The 18034-nt window shown below is 39.1% G+C and overlaps 1 protein-coding gene across 1 annotated transcript; it reads right to left on the bottom strand.

The window, feature by feature from the left end:
• Positions 1-4872: 4872 nt before the first annotated feature.
• LOC100764006 (olfactory receptor 4B1) lies at positions 4873-5790 on the bottom strand. The gene has a single exon (XM_027420904.1). The coding sequence runs from the start codon at positions 5788-5790 to the stop codon at positions 4873-4875; it is 918 nt and encodes a 305-aa protein (XP_027276705.1).
• Positions 5791-18034: the final 12244 nt, after the last annotated feature.

Genomic DNA, 18034 nt, shown 5'->3' with positions numbered 1-18034 from the left:
CACACTTATACTCATTATAAATTATAGAACAATGAAATCATGACAATTTTGGAAAATTAATTCTTCTCAAAAGGGAAAGCAATCAGCAAATACTTCACAAAATGGGTGGTTTTAAAGTAGGACTCTATAGGTTTCGTGCATAGGAAAAGGAAGTAAAGTCATCCCAGGCAGAACAAGCAGCAACTTCTTGGGGAATAGATGGTGACTTCTAACATACACCCATGAACAAGAAATAGTGAGGGCACCAAGAAAAGGAAGGGAGCACGGGGGTGGGAGGTGGGGACGAGGGGAGAGGGAACTAGAAGAATGAGAAAGGGAGAAGAGGAGTGAGAAAGACATCATGGGGCAGGGAGATTGAGTTGAGGGAAGAACAGAAGAGAGCAAGCTAAGAGATAATATAATAAAGGGAGACATTATAGGTTTAAAGAGAAATCAGGCACTAGAGAAATGTCTGGAGAGCTACAAAGATAACACCAACTAACAAACTAAGCAACAGAGGAGAGGATACCTTAACTACCCTCTCCTGATAATGAGATTGATCACTAATTCATATGGCATCATATAGTTTTCATCCAACAGATGGTGGAAATAGAAGTAGACACCCACAGCTAAACCTTGAACTGAACTGGAATCCAGTTGCAGAGAAGAACTGATGAGCAAAGGGGTCTACACCAGGCTGGTGAAACCCACAGAAACAGCTGACCTGAACAAGGAAGAGCTCTTGGTCCCCAGACTGATAACTGGGAAACCAGCATGGGACTGATCCAGAACCCCTGAATGTGGGTGTCAGTGAGGAGACCTTGGAAATCTATGGGGCCTTTTGTGGTGGATCAGTACTTATCCCTAGCATAGGAATGGACTTTGGGAGCCCATTCCACATGGAGGGATATTCCCTGAGCCTAGACACAAGGAGGTTGACCTAGGCCCTATCCCAAAGAATAAAACAGATTTCAAAGACCCCCTAGGGAAGGCCTCACCCTCCCTTGGGAGCAGAAAAGGTATAGGATAGGTAGGGTGTTAGTTGGGGGGCAGGGGAGGAGGGGAGAGAAAGGAACCTGGGATTGACATGTAAAATAATTTTCTTTCTAATTAAAATCAAATAGAAAAAGAAAAGGAAGATTCTGTGCTGCCATTAAAGACGTTGCAGCTTAAACCAACTCATACAAGAAAGAAAAATTAAAATCCATAAGATTTAGTGAAACCACAGATATTCAATCTCTCTGCTAAGGATAATTTTTTCTAGTTCCATCCATTTGCCCACAAATTTCATGATGTTATTTTTTTAACAACACCATATTCCATTATAAATATGCCACATTTTCTTTCTCCATTCTTCTGTTGAAGTACACCTAGGTTCTTTCTACTTTCTGGCTATTATGAGTAGAACAACATTGAACATGTTTGAGCAATTGTCCTTATGGTACAATGGACAGTCCTTTGGGTTTATGCCCAAAAAATTGTACAGCTGTATAGCTGGGTCTTGAGATAGATCAATTCCCATATTTCTGAATAATTACCATGGTGGTTGAATGAGTTTGCACTCCTATCAGCAATAGATGAGTGTTCCCCTTATTCCACATCCTTGCCAGGGATGAGCTGTCATTTGTGTTAATGATTTTAGTCATCATACATTTACACAGTGTAGTACTACTCAGAAGAAAAAAAAAGAACTCTGAAATTCACAACTAGAAGAAACCATCCTGAGTGAGGTAACCCAGTCACAAAAAGACAAAAATAATATGTACTCATTCATATATGGATTTTAGACCTAGAGCAAATAAGTAGCGGCCTACAGTCCATACTGCCCGAGAAGCTAGGAAACAAGGAAAACCCTAAAAGAGACATACATGGTCCCCTGGAGAAGGGGAAAAAGACAACTCCTAAGCTAATTTGGACATGGGGGAGGAGAGAGGGAGTTCGAAGAAGGAGAAGGGTAGAAGAGGAGGGGAGGGGAGGACATGGGGGAGCAGGAAGATCTAGTCAGGGGAAGAATAGAGGAGAGCAAGAAAATAGATACCATAATAGAAGGAGCCATTATAGGTTTAAAGAGAATTATGGAACTAGGGAAATGTCCAGAGATCTACAAGGTTGACTCCAACTAACAATCTAAGCAATAGTTGAGAGGCTACCTTAAATGCCCTTCTCCAATAATGCGATTGATGACTACCTTAAATGGCATCTTAGAGCCTTCATACAGTAGCTGTTGGAAACAGAAGCAGACAGCCACAGCTAAACACTGAGCTGAACTCTGGAATCCAGTTGCAGAAAGGGAGGAGTGATGAGCAAAGGGATCAAGACCAGGATGAAGAAACCCACAGAAACAGCTGACCTGAACAAAGGATTGCTCATAGACCCTAGACTGATAGATGGGAAACCAGCCCAAGTCTGTTCAAGACTCCCTGCATGAGGATGTCAGTTTGGAGGTCTGGGCAATCTATGGAGCCTCTGGTAGTAAATCAGTATTTATCCCTAGCATATGAATGGACTTTGGGAGCCCATTCCACATAGAGGAAAATCCTCGAAGCCTAGACACATGGGGGAGGGTCTAAGCCCTGCTCCAAATATGACAGACTTTAAAGATTCCCCCATGGAAGGCCTCACCCTCCCTGGGGAGCAGAAAGGGGTTGGGATAGGGGGTTGGTGGAGGGGAGGGGAGGAGGGGAGGGAGAGGGAACTGGGAACATGTAAAATAAGCTTGTTTCTAATTTAAATTTAAAAAGAAAAGAAAAAAACACACACAGAAAGAGTCCTGGATCCACAGTTTTTTTTTAATTAAGAAAAAGATTAAATCTCAAAATAATTTAATTTGCATTGTCCTGGTGGTAAAGGATGTTGGACATTTCTATTTTTAATCTTTTATACATTTTACATAACAGTCACAGTTTCTCCTCCCTCTCCACCTCCCCACAATCCACCCACTCCTCAGTGCCCTATACACTCCTCAGAAAGTGTTTCTCAGCCATTTGAGTATCCTCTATTGAAAATTCTCTGTTTAGGTCTGCACTTCGTTTTAATTGAATTATTGGGGGGAGGGGTTATACCTTAGTTTCTTGAGTTCTTTATATATATTTAGATACCAGCCTTCTATCAGATGTTGTTAGTAAAAAAATGTTTTCCCTTTCTGTAGGCTGCCTCTTTGTCCTCATGACATGTCCTTTATCTTACAAAAGCTTTTCAGTAGCATGAGGACCCATTTATTAATTGCTGATCTTGGTTGTCTGTACTAACAGTATTCTGTTCAGAAAATCATCTCCTGTGCCAATATGTTCAAAGCTATTCCCCATTTTCTCTTCTTTCAGTTTCAGTTTCTCTGGTTTTATATTGAGTTTGTTGATCCACTTGGATTTGAGTTTTGTACAGGGTATGGATGGATCTATTTGAAAACTCTACATGTAGAAATAAATCCACACACCTATAGATAACTGATACTTTTTTATAAAGAAGATAGTAATATACACTGGAAACAGACATCATATTCAACAAATGGTGCTGGTCAAACTGGAATGTCTTTGTCATTTCAATATTGTCTTCATTTATAAATTTTGGACATTATACGAGAGCCTAGAGTAATTTCTTAAATGCCAAAATGTCACAAGAACAGAAATTATTCACAGGAATTGTCTAGTGATCATAATTATTATATGATACAAGATTCTAAGAAGCAATCAGAATAATAAAAAATCCTTGCACACAATCTTGTTAGTTTTTCCAGACAGAGTTGCTCTGTAACTTTGGAGTCTGTCTGGAATTTACTCTGTAAATCAGGGTTGCCTCAAACTAATAGAGAGCCACCTGTCTCTGTCACCCAAGTGCTGGAATTAAAAGCATGAACCACCACCACCCAGAGCTGGATGTACTTTTAAATGATACATTTTTCCACATAAGAAGAGATAACCACATTGATAACCTTATCACTCACTATTTCCTGATTAATGCCTCTGGCTGGTTCCCTTTCTAAGTTAAATGTAAAGAACTTCCTTCTTAAGTTATTATCCTGATGTATTTTAAATAAATAAGGCAAAAAGAAACAGAAAAATACATTTTACTTAAATGGTATTTATGAAAATATTCTCCTTATACTGGGTGCAACTGGGTTAAGGAATATCTCCTAATGTTTTACATTTCTTCATAATAAATATTAGTGTCAACAATTAATTAAATGTTCAAAATAGCTAGGAGAAAGAATGAAGAATTTTTCCAACAAAAGCAATGGTAAATATTTAAGATGACACACATGACAATTTCCCTGATCAGATAGATTACTACACATTTCATAGATGTATTGAGATTTTTATACTATACTCCATAATTTTGTTACTGTCATTTAAAAATACATGTTTCCAATTTTAGAGAAAAAATGTTTTCTTCTTTTAATTATGTTTCTCCTTTCCCTTTCCTCCCACCAAACCCTCCCATACATCTTCCTCTCTCTCCTTCAAATTCATGGCCTCTTTCACTAATTCTTATTGTATATTTATATGTTTATATACATATATACTCCCAAATATAACTCATTCAGTCTGCAAAATGTTACTTGTATGTATTCTTTCAGGGATGACCTAAAACCACAAATTTTTAATGGTCCTTACATCTTTACTTGGCTTGAATATTCGAATTACTCAAGTCATGTTAAAAACAGGTATCAGGAAGATAATTGAGTTCCATAAACTTCCATAGGGGCAGCTCAGCACTGTGTTGCATGTAACACTGGGTTACCATGGAGTTTTGACCTACTAAGGAAAGTCACAGAAGCAGCAATGTGATAATCTTATATCTGTGGCCACCATTTTTTAATATCTCACAAAGAAGAGATCAACTTCAACAATAATTTACATTTTTGAAAATCGTTCCCATTCTTTAGCTATCATACACTCAATCCCTAGGTTTTTTGACCCACAAATTTCTCATGGCATTTTTCACCTCTGAATTTCTGAGTGTATAGATGACAGGGTTCAACATGGGGGTAATGACTGTATAAAAAACAGCTACAAGTTTGTCTTCAGTGAAAGTAGAGGAAGGTCGCATGTAGAGGAAGATGGCAGGACCAAAGAACAAGATGACCACTGTAATGTGAGAGGCACAGGTAGAGAGGGCCTTGCGCCTCCCCTCTGCAGAATGGTTCCTCAAGTTCACCAGGATGATGACATAGGAAGACACCAAGACAAGGAAGGAACACAGAGCAATTAAGCCACTATTAGCCATTACAGTGACACTCTCCACAAAGGTGTCAGTGCAGGCCAGCTTGAATAATGGCTGGAGGTCACAGAAGTAGTGGTCAATCACATTGGGACCACAGAAGGGCAACTGAACAGTGATAAGTAGCTGAATTAGAGAATGTAAAAAGCCTCCCAGCCAAGAAACACCCACTAGCAGGTGACACACTTGATGACTCATGATGTTCATGTAATGAAGAGGTTTGCAGATGGCCACATAGCGGTCATAGGCCATCACTACAAGCAAAAAGATCTCAGCAACCCCCAAGAAATGGAAAAAGAATATCTGAGCCAGACAGCCCTTCAGGGAGATGGTTTTAACTTTAGCAAGTAAATCAGTGATGAACTTAGGGACAACAGTAGAGGAGTAGCAGATCTCCACCAGGGACAAGGAGCTGAGGAAGATATACATGGGAGAACGCAGACTCTTACTGATGCTGACCATTACTATAATGAGGCCATTGCCCAGCACTGTGGCCAGGTACACAGGGAGGAACAGGACAAAGCACACCTTCTGCACCTCTGGATCCTGGAAAAGGCCAGTGATGATTAGTTCAGTCACGTTTGCCCTGGTCATGACTTCCTTTCAGGAGTAAAGGACATCAGACAGGGACGGTCCTGAAATAAAACATTGTAGCATCAGTTTACACCATTTATAGGATGTCAGAGAAAGCAAACCACTTAGTGATCATTCCCTTAACCAATATGTATTAATTCATAATTCAGCACTCTAACATTTTATGATATTGTAATTCACTTAGTTTCATCGCTAGAAAACAGAAATCCAGAGAAATGACTGCTTGCCCATAGACAGAGGTCAATTCTGGGTTCAGAACCAGTCTTCCTACCTTCTGGTACGTTGATGACTGTAACAACATATTCTGAGTCTAGACACTCATTCAAGCTAAGAAACTATTTATTTGAACTTCTTTACTGTACTTTGATACCTCTTCTTCTTGGTGAATTCCCTTGGCATACTTTTTACCCTCTTTTCTCTGTATGTCAAGAAGTATCCATTTTCTGTTGTATCAGTATAATGTATGTGAAAACATGTCTCACCATTAATTGAGTAAATTCCCATAAAATGTAAAATGAACCACACATTTTAAAAATCAATTAAGGCTCTTTACTTGAAAAGGTGTTTAGCAAAACAGAGATAACTAGTGCTAGTGTAAAAGTTACCATTGGTCTCATATTCAGTTGTAAACATGAAGACCACTACAACCACTCAAGAGAACAAACTCCTGTCAAAGGTACTTCCATTAGAACATTGCAAAGAAAGTCTAACCCCACACAAATATTGGGGGCAGAGTATGGAAGCCCTTTGCAACTGCCTTTAATAAATCTTTCCCAAACTTCACACTCAAGAGCATCATCTTGATATACTTATGCCAGTCAAAGTCACAATATTTACATATTGTAAATCATCAAATATGACAAATCAGATTTATTTTTTATTAAGAACTGCCATTTGTAAGGACACGTGTGACAGAGACTATCAGGAGAGATTTTTCTTCCCAGATACAGTAAAAATTCACTGCAGCCACACCCTGCTTGAAAACTGAGTAGACTTGGAAGAAGAGAGTAGACAAGCATGGCCCTTACCCACTTCTCTTTTTAAATAAGTATTTCAGATAATACACTTTTTTCCTTGGAGCTCTGTCTCTATGGTTGAGTACATCCAATGCTGTCACGCCTGTGTATATGTGTTATCTGTTCTGGTGAGTAAACCACACAAAAACTACTTGGACAGATGTAAGCCACCATCTCTCTTATCATCTTCATCAACAAAAGGCGATGCTTTCTGCTCACTCAAGTGTCTCCCTTCTGAATTACTTCAGCTTTCATGAGGGGCAGAGCTATTAAGTTTCCTACATACATAGAATGTGTGAACTGGTACCACTGTACAACAGGAAAAATGTAATAATCTAATATATCAAAGCTATGGTGCATCATTTATATACCCAAATAGAAAGCATACTCTCTTACTTTCTTGAGCAAGGACTTGTTATGTGACCAAAAACAAGAAATGAACCAGTCATTCATTAACAGAATCTATGACAAAGGCATAAGATAAGAGTTCAAATTAAGTATAATCTTTGTTAGAAATGTTATGTATATTTATCTAAATAAACACATAACTCTTTTCTGATCTTAAATACAATTTAATCTTCATCTATACAGAAATTAAGATAAATTTACAAGAACAAACATGAGACATCACTTGGAGATAGAAGAATTGTGTAGGTTCACAGTGTTTCCAGGCTTCATCTCAAGATCTTTTGGAAACAATCCTTGCCTATGAAAATTACCCTCTCTCTCTCCTCCCTGTTCTTTTTCTTCTTCCTCTCCCTGCCCCCAAATACCTCCAACTTTGCTTCATACTAGCACACATGATAGAACATAGACATTGACTAGGGAAAACAACAAAACAGCTTGATACTAATGTGACTACACTTGGGTTAAGTAATAGAACCTCTACCAATAAAGGCACCAATCTGATAATCCCCAAATAGTACTTTATAGAATGCATAACTGTAAAGGAATTTCAGAATCATCTCTTTTCATGCTATGTATATTATACCATAAGAACAGTTAAGAGCTTAGTTCATTACCTCAACTCAACCACCACTTGATCTCAAAAATAAATTCTCATGGCTCTAATAAAAAAAAATTAACTAGCCCAACATCCCATGTCAGCACCTTACTTCTAGTCACACTACCTACCTTGTATCAGAACAGCTACTGTGCTCTTAGCTTCCTTGGAACAACAAAGGGATTGCATGAATTTCAAATGGATTCAATGTGCCTCCAAGGCAGCATGGTATCAGGTACCCTGCTGGAACACATCACTACTCAAGGTTTGTTCAGACTTAGGAAAACTGTGCTGGGAGAATAAATGGATTCTTGCTGAAAATGATGATCCCAGAGCAAGCAAGAGCTAATGTCACCACCCAGCTGATTTCTCACTAAAGACCCTCAGCTCATACTCAACTAAGCCACCTCAAGGGTAGTGCTGAATTGAATTTATACAAAGATTTTTCTAACTCCCTCTTTTCATACATGAGGTGACATTGGCTAAGAGGGGGCAACTGATTTTCAAGAAACACAATTTTCCAGGTACTATCTAGCAATCATTACTCTTTCAAAAATAGGCTATCAATGGTGACATGGGGTGACTATTGTTACTACAGTCAAGGAGTTGGCTTTGTCTCCTAGACCATATATCAAAAGGATCCTGGCAGCTTTTAAAAGCAAAACACACTGGGCAGAGTCTACTATAAATCACAAGGGGGAAATTCACAGCATCTAATCTGGATTTGTAATTTTGAAGAAACAAAATCCTTAAGAACAATAAACTCAGAGTCTGTGGGATCCTGTTTGATAAAGAACTACCCACCCACACAAAGTCCAGGCACTGCAACTGAATGTTCACATACTTGAACTGTACGTAGTAAATCAACCCTCCCCCTATAACCAAGGGACCAACTTCCCCATGGAATTTCCTTTCCCTGTGGTAAAACGTGCCAAATAAACCATGACTTGAAGAAAGTTTCAAAATCTATTCCAATTATTTTGTTGTTACATCCATGTTGTTTTGCACACAGTAGAGAGAAAGAACATGAAGTGTTGAAAGCAAGGCATGCAGGGGCCGTTTGACTAAACTTGCCAACTGAAGATTAATCCCAGATGAATAAGGAAAGAAAAGAAGCCCAGTGGACACTTCTGTGATCAGTACTGGATTCACTAGCCACCTACAGCTTTGCCACTCCACATCCCCTTCTCATTCTTCTTTTAGTAAGAGTCCACCTCGCCTATCATTGCTGTGCCCTTCAAAAGCCACAGTCTTGTATTGTGTGTACTGTTTGTGTACAAAAGTGTTTGGTGTCTTTGTGGCTCTGTCCCTCTGTCAACAACAGTGGTCCAGTCATGGGATATAGCAGGAATTTTTTCTGAAACAGAAGTGATTTGTTGACCCATTCTTTCATCCATCGTTTAAGAAATATAATATTGAATTCTATGATGTTCCAAGCATTGCTATAGGTACTAAACAATACACTGTGAAAAAAATAGTCACTTAATCTCATGGATACAACATCTTTTATTTCCCTTTAGTACATAACTGAGTTAAGAAGAAAATTTAAAAAAAAAAAAATGATTCCAGACTTGCAATTCAGTCCCTTGATTGTTAAGGAAATTCTGTCACCGATCCTCTATCCAAGTGAAAAGATCATTTTAGTCTAAGAGGCAGGGATTACTTTGGGGATGGAGGAAAGGAGGGGAAAAGGTAGAGCGGAAAGCAGCAAAGGGCCGGCTTTTCTGACTCTGATGTGAGCAGTGGAGTATCTTCACAGTAGCTTGGATCCATCTCAGGTTTTCCTTTACCTTTAATATCTGTGCACAGGATTTGTTTGTTAATAAACAGTAAAAGAATCATTTTCATCCAGCACGGAGTCCTGGTCCCCTGCTATTCTTCTCAGAGTGGACAGGTACTGGAGCAGAATCTAGTGCTGCCTGCAGCTGCCCTCCCGGGTGGATTCTGCCCAGCTATAACAGACCTTGGAGCAGAATCTTGTGTGAACCTGAGCTGCCTTGGTGTTGCCCCTACTCCACCTGCTGGTCAAACATTGTCACTACATCCACACAACCCTATCTTCGAGGATTGGCATAAGAACAGGTAAGACACTTAGGAACTTTTAAATGGTAAACTAGACTACTCAGTTAATTAACTAGTTGATTAATTAATTATTAGTTAACTAATTAAAATATTTAAAAGGGGGAAGGATAATATTTAAACATTTGGAAATATCACAATGCAGGTATTAGGGCCCTGTTCACTGCTACTGTGAACAGGATACACACAGAAAAAAAAAAAAAAGAGGAGATAAACAACTTATCTAGGATTTGTATAATGAAAGTCATAATTACTATTATTATTAGTCTGGTAATTCATATTTTATCCTTAACAATGGTTTGATAACTGTGCCAAATATTAGAAATTTATTGGTAAGATACAATTGGTAAGAAAAGGTTACTGCTGATAATATACAAGCCTTCTAAGTATTACTAAAGAAAATAATATAATTTTGACTAATAAAATAAAAGCTTTAGTAATATTTACTAATGAAAAGAGTAAAAAGGTGTGTGATAAGTTGCAGAGAGGGATGAGTGATGAGCAAAGGGGTCAAGACCAGGCTGGAGAAACCCACAGAAACAGCTGACCTGAACAAGGGGGAGCTCATGACCCCCAGATTGATCACTGGTAAACCAGCATGGAACTGATCCAGACCCCATGAATGTGGACATCAGTGTGGAGGCAGAAAAATAGACAGATAGACCAATGGAATCAAATTGAAAACCCTGATATTAGCCCACATACCTACGAACACCTTATTTTTGACAAATATGCTAAATCTATACAATGAAAAAAAGATAGCGTCTTCAACAAATGGTGCAGACACACAACTGGATTTGGACATACAGAAGATTGCAGATAGATCCATATCTGTCACCATGCACAAAACTTACGTGCAAATAGATCAAAGATCTCAACATAAATCCAGCCACACTGAATCTTCTAGAAGAGAAAGTGGGAGAAACCGCATAGGAGACCGCTTCCTGAACATTACACCAGTAGCACAAACATTGAGATCTACAATTAATAAATGGGACCTCCTGAAATTGAGAAGCTACTGTAAGGCAAAGGACACAGTCAGTAAGACAAAATGACAACCCACAGAATGGGAAAAGATCTTCACCAACCCCTCGTCTGACAGAGGACTGATTTCAAAAATATACAAGGAATTCAAGAAGCTAGCCACCAAATAACCAAACAATGAAATTAAAAAGTGGGGTGCAGAACTAAATAGAGAATTCTCAACAGAGGAATCTGAAATGGCTGAAAGACACTTAAGAAAGTGCCCCAAATCCTTGGCCATCAGAGAAATGCAACTCAAAACAACTCTGAGATACCATCTTACACTGGCCAGAATGGCTAAAATCAAAAACACCAATGACAATCTATGCTGGAGAGGATATGGAGAAAAAGGAACACCCCTCCATTGCTGGTAGGAGTGCTAACTTGTAAGACCACTTTGGAAATCAGTATGGTGGTTTCTCAGAAAAATGGGAATTAGTCCACCTCAAGATCCAGCAATTCCTCTCTTGGGCATATACCCAAATAATGCACGTTCATCCAACAAGGACATATGTTCAACCATGTTCATAGCAGCATTGTTTGTAATAACCAAAACCTGGAAGCAACTTAGATGCCCCTCAACTGAAGAATGGGTAGAGAAAACATGGTACATTTATACAATGGAGTACTACTCAGCAGAAAAAAAAGCAGTGGAATCTTGAAATTTGCAGGCAAATGAATGGAACTAGAAGAAATCATCCTGAGTGAGGTAACCAAGTCACAAAAAGACAAACATGGTATGTACTCACTCATATATGAATTTTAGACATAGAGCAAAGGATTACCAGCCTATAATCCTCTTCACCAAAGAAACTAGGAAACAAGAAGTACTCTAAGATAAAAATGCATGGACCCCAGAGAATGGGAAGGGGCAGGAACTCATGAGCTAATTGGGGGGTCAGGGAGCTGCCATAATGAGATCAGGAGAAGAGGAGGGGAGAGGAGGAAATGGAGGTCCCAAAATGTTGAGTTGGGGGAAGAATAGAGGAGAGCAGGATGAGAGATACCATATCAGAGGGAGCCATTATAGGCCCGAGTTGAGATGTGGCATTAGTGAGATTTCCAGAGATCTACAAGAATGACAATCTAGGCAATGGTGGAGAGCATAACCTAAATTCCCTTCCCCATAATGAGACTGATGACTACTTTTTATGCCATCCTAGAGCCCTCATCCAGTAGCTGATGGAAGTAGAGGCAAACATCCACAGATATACACTGAACTGAACTCTGGAACCTAGTTGCAGAGAGGGAGGAATGAAGATCAAAAGGGTCGGTACCAGGCTGGTGAAACCCACAGAATCAGCTGGCCTGAACAAGGGGGAGCACATGGATACCCCTGGACTGCTGTCTGGGAGGCCAGCACAGGACTGCATCAGACCCCTGAACATGGATGTCAATGAGGAGGCCTCTGAACTCTAGGGAGCTCCTGGTAGTGGATTAGTATTTTCCCTGGTGTAAGAAGGGACTTTAAGAGCCCATCCCACGTGAATGGATGCACTCTTGGCCTAGACACATGGGGGAGGGCCTAGGCCTGACCCAGAATGATGTGGTGGACTTTGGGGAGCCCTGTCGAGGGCCCTACCCTGCCTGGGGAGTGGGTGGATGGGGTGAAAGGATGTGGGTGGTTGGGGGGCAGGTTAGGAGAGGGGAGGGAGAAGTGATTAACATGTGAAGCAAGCTTATTCCCAATTTGAACTAAAAAAAAAATACAAAAAATAAAATTATGTATTTAATGCAACAAACCAAAAACAAAAGGCTCAGTCTTGTATTGTGTGTACTGTTTATGTACAAAAGTGTTTGGTGTCTTTGTGGCTCTGTCCCTCTGTCAACAACAGTGGTCCAGTCATAGGATGCAGCAGGAATTTCTTCTAGAAGAGAGGTTGTTTGTTGATCCATTCATTCATTCATCCACCAAATAACAAGTATAATACTGAACGCTATGATGTTCTAAGTTCTGCAATAGGTACTAAACAATACACTGAAAAAAATTAAGCCCCTTATCCTCATGGATGCAGCATCCTTAATTTCTCTTTTAGGATATAACTGAGGTAGAGAAGGAAAAAAAAGTGATTCAGACAATGAACTCAGTCCTTTCATGGGTAGAAAGAAATAAATTAAATATGACAAAAATAATAATGGAAGTAACCACCTGATAAAATCCTATTGCTGAAAACATCATACATTTTCACTCAAAGACATAGATAAAACAGTGTAGAGCCAGCTGGGAAACTTCCTCCCTGCTGCACAGTTTTCATGGTGCCACAAGGTTCTCTGTAGGCTACTGGAGAGAAAAGGCATCAGTAATCTTAACAGTGCTAGGCTTACATGCTACAGTACTGACATACATACCAGGACAGTATACCCACTAGTGCAATGGTGACATCATGGCTACGGAGTAACCAGCTGGTCTCAGAATGGATTTGAGGCCAGTTCCACAGCAGAGAATCAAGCCTGATCAAAAGCCCAAAGCCAGGAGAGTCATAGATCCTAGGGCGAAAATGGTTGTTGTTGTTGTTGTTGTTGTTGTTGTTGTTGTTAAAAGGTCATGTTGGCAAACTACCTTCTAGATATTTATATTTATACCCACTGTAATGACTATTCTTAGATGTCAACTTGACTGTACCTGGATTGAATTACAATCCAGACATAGAAGGCTCACTGTGATCCAGATCTTGAGGCAGGAACACAACATGCCTTTAATCCAGATCTTGAAGCAGGAAGGCACACCTTTAATTTGGGCCACAACTTCTATATATAAGGAAGCTTATATAAGGACAATGAAAAAGAAAGGGTCCATTCATTCTTTGCCTGCTTGTCCTCACCTTATCAGCACATCTATTCCTTCACTGGCGTTGGAGTCTACCTTTTCAGGATTCAGGAATGTACAGAGGACCAGCTGGGACACCCAACCTCATGGAACTAAGCAACTCTGGTATTCTTGGACTTTCCATTCACACCAGCAATTGTTGGACTGCAGCCTGTAAATCATTCCAATAAATTCCTCTGTGTGTGTGTGTGTGTGTGTGTGTGTGTGTGTGTGTGTGTGTGTGTGTGTGGAGAGAGAGAGAGAGACAGAGACAGAGACAGAGACAGAGACAGAGACAGAGACAGAGATCCATTCTATTAGTTCTGTGACTCTAGAGAACCCTGAATAAACACCCACATATTGATGCACAGATTAAGATTCAAGGGATTTGGTTAATTATAGGTTAATTTTATTCAGGGGAGAAGTCACTTACATAAGAAACTGATGACCAGCAAGTTCCAGCTCCAAGGATCCACACCCAGGCTGCTCTCCTGACCGGAATGGAACCAAGAGAGTAAGCTGGGGTCCAGTACTCCAGACCTAGCCTTCCCCCATCACATCCACACCTGTGACCATGCCTAAATGGGTGTAGTCAGTGCAATGGTGAAGTTGGGGTGGGTATTTCACTACACCCACAGACCTGGGTTATTCCCAACCCTGTTCATAACATCTTTCTGCAGTGGACAACAGTCAATGCAGAGAATCACAAGTAGCAAAGTGCTGAGAATAGGTGACTGTGAATACTAAACCCTAAATGGAATCATTTTAACCCCCTGCCCCAAAACTCAGGGACTATCACAGAAGAGGAGGCCAACAGATAAGAACTAGAAGATGGGGAGGAATTCTGTCTTCTAGATATGACATGATATTACGCTCATGAAGTGGAAGGAATTGCAGTTTCCTGCATAATACCTCCAGAAAATCAAGCCAGTCAATATTCCAATATGAATGGAGGAGGAGCTAATGAGGCCCTTTCCCTAACTGAGGAGCTATTTGCAGTTGATAGCTACTGAGGGAGGATGAACCCTTCTTCCTTGGGGATGTGACCATTGATAGGTTGCCCGTGCACCAGCAAATGGCTCCACACTCAGGTATGAATGTCACAAATTAATTAGATTTTGTAGATTATAATTTTAGAAGAGAAAGAAGTGTCAAAGGTGGTGGTACATAGCTTTAATCCCAGCATTTGGGAGACAAAAGCAGGCAAATCTCTTTGAGTTCAAGGCCAGCCTACATAGCAAGTTCCAGGACTACATAGAGAGACCCTGTCTATAAATTAAAACAAAAAGATGAGAATATGAAGTTCAAAGAGATATGTGGTAGGGGGGAGTCTAGGAAAATATGGGGAGATGGAGAGTAGGTATGATCAAAATACATTTTGTACATTTACATGAAATTTTGAAATAATATTTTTAAGTTTTTGAGAAACTTGAATGATTTATTTAGGCCAGCATACAAAACACTTAATCATCTCAGCCTATAATTCTTGATACAAATTTTTAGGCATTTCACATTCTGATTTTCATACTTTTTACCACCAAGAAGAAATTTTTATACTGCAATACATTTCAAGTTGGTTTAAACATATTTCAAGTGCTCGTTAGCCAGTTGTTGATTGTGTCTTGCATATTAGCCAGCACAGACCTAGAGTTACAATGATTTTCAAAATCAAAATCAAAATTATATTTCTTGAGTTATATCATAAAATAATTATTGAGTAACTATCAATAGTCAATGTTGAATTCCTGAAATATTAGAAAATACCAGTGAACATCATTGAGCAATGTCTCTGTGGTAGGATAAAACATCTTTGAGGTATATTCCTTAGAGTGAATCATGTATAGATTCATTTCCATATTCCTGAGGAACCACCACAATGGTTTCCATAGTGGCTATATGAGTTTGCACTCCTAGTCCCAATGATTAAGTGTTTCCCTTACAACACATCCTTGCCAGCAGAAGGTGACAGTGAAGAAAGAAATTGAAGACAATATCAGAAGATGGAAAGATCTTTCATACTCATGGATCAGTAAAATTAATATAGTAACAATGATCATCTTGACCAAAAGCAATCTACAGATCAATGCACTCCCCATCAAAACCCAACAAATTCTTTGCAGATCTTGAAAGGAAAAATTTGTCTTTCACTTGGAAACGCAAATAAAACCTGGGATAATTAAAACAATCCTGAACAATAAAAGAACTGCTGGAGGTATTACTATCCCCAATTTCAAGTGGTACTACAAGGCTATAGGAATAAAAACAGCATGGTATTGGCCAAAAACATGCACACTGATGGATGGAATCAAACTGAAAATCCTGACATAAATCTATATAACTATTTTTAATTTTTAATAGAATATTGATAAATATTATCATCTACAAAGGTAGTAGAAAAGGGAATCTCATGCCAGGAACTTTGGCTGATGTCGTGACAAGAATTCAGGGAAATTGAAAATTGAAGAAATGCAAAAGCAAGTTGAGAGATTGTGATGACAAGGATAAAGATAGGAGCAATGAAGAATTTAGGACAGAGTAAGACTCCACATATATTCTGAAGGCAAATTTCACAAGATTTAAAGAAGTTTTGATTGAGAGAAAGAAAAATAAATCAAGGAAGCAGGCAAGATTGATCAAAGCATGATTGCTTCTTCTGTGGCTTTTTTTATTTTGTTTAATTTCTTGTTGTTTTTTTAATAAAATTAAATGAGGGCCATCAAGTCAGGTCAGTAAGTAAAAGTGTTTGCTTTCAAGGAGGATGGCCTGAGTTCAATCGTCAAGACCCACATGATAGGAGACTTTACTCTGACGACTTATCCTCTGACTTCTATAGGAGTGCACAGAAGCACACACATGCACACATAACTAAATTAAATAGGTGTCTTAGTTAGGGTTTCTATTGCTATGATGAAACACCATGACCAAAGCAATTGGGGGAGGAAAGGGTTTATTTGATTATTTCCATATCACTGCTCATCATTGAAGGAAGTCAGGACAGGAACTGAGCTGAAATCTGGAGGCAGGAGCAGACACAGAGACCATAGAGGAATACTGCTTACTGGCTTGTTCCTTGGGACTTGTTCAGCCTGCTTTCCTATAAAAACCAAGGACCACAGGCCCAGGGATGTACCACCCACAGTGCAATGGGCCCTCCCACATCAATCACTAAGAAAATGCCCTCCAGGCTTGCCTACAACTGAATCTTGTAGAGCTATTTTCTCAATTGAAGTTCCCTTCTCTCAAATGACTTTGGATTATGTCAAGTTGACATGAAACTAACCAGCACAGTAAATAACTGAGTAAAATTTGAAATTCACTTTTTTTAGTTTCACATTTGAAGTACTCAATGGACATTAACAAACTGAACAAAGAGAGAATCTCTCCATCAGTTATGAACTTTCTATCTCTGTACTTTGCAGTTATACCTCATTAGCTTCTTTATTGTAGGTTGTGTGTATTTGAACCTATACCTAAGAAAGTAAAATTAATCAGGAAGAAATATAAAACTGTCTAAATTTGTTGCATTATTCCAGTTTTTCATTGTGTTTCTTTCCTTCCTTTCTTTCTTTCTTTTTTTTTTTTTTTGGTTTTTTGATACAGGGTTTCTCTATGGCTTTGGAGGCTGTCCTGGAACTAGCTGTTGTAGACCAGGCTGGTCTTGAACTCACAGAGATCAGCCTGCCTCTGCCTCCCGAGTGCTGGGATTAAAGGCATGTGCCACCACCACCCGGCTTCTTTTCTTTCTTTCTCATGTTGTGATTTGTTTTATTTTTTTGTTGTTATTGTTGGTTGGTTGATATAAGGTCTCATATTGCTGGCCTCCAACTTGATTTGTAATGAGGCTAGATTTGAACTTATGAACCTTCTGCCTCCACCTACCTTGACTGAGATTGCAGGTATGTACCACTATGCCTCGTTCCAAATTGTCTCTAGAGTGATACTTTAAAATTAATCTTCCAAAATTAGATTTTTAATGCTATGACAAAACCATAGAGAGCTCTTGAATACTAATAGAATTTTAATGCTTCTATTAATTAAAGACATATTTTAATATATGTATATAGTTTGGGGTTAGGTTATTTACTGAAAATAAATTTTTGCATACAATTTGCAAAAAGGTTTCCCATCATTCATCTCTTCCCAGATCCTCCCAACCTCCACACCAATCCAAATCAAATCTCTCTCTATCAGCTATCTATCCATAATCTATCTATATATCTATATATCTATCTAAAATTCTGGGGGTTTTGTTTCCAGTGATGTCTGCACAAAGTGAAAACTTTGATCTTAATGATCTTAACAGGTTTCATCCCTCAA

The sequence above is a fragment of the Cricetulus griseus genome, chromosome 6, assembly GCF_003668045.3.
Source record: "Cricetulus griseus strain 17A/GY chromosome 6, alternate assembly CriGri-PICRH-1.0, whole genome shotgun sequence".
Classification (NCBI taxonomy): domain Eukaryota; kingdom Metazoa; phylum Chordata; class Mammalia; order Rodentia; family Cricetidae; genus Cricetulus; species Cricetulus griseus.
This window is presented reverse-complemented; position numbering and strand designations above follow the sequence as displayed.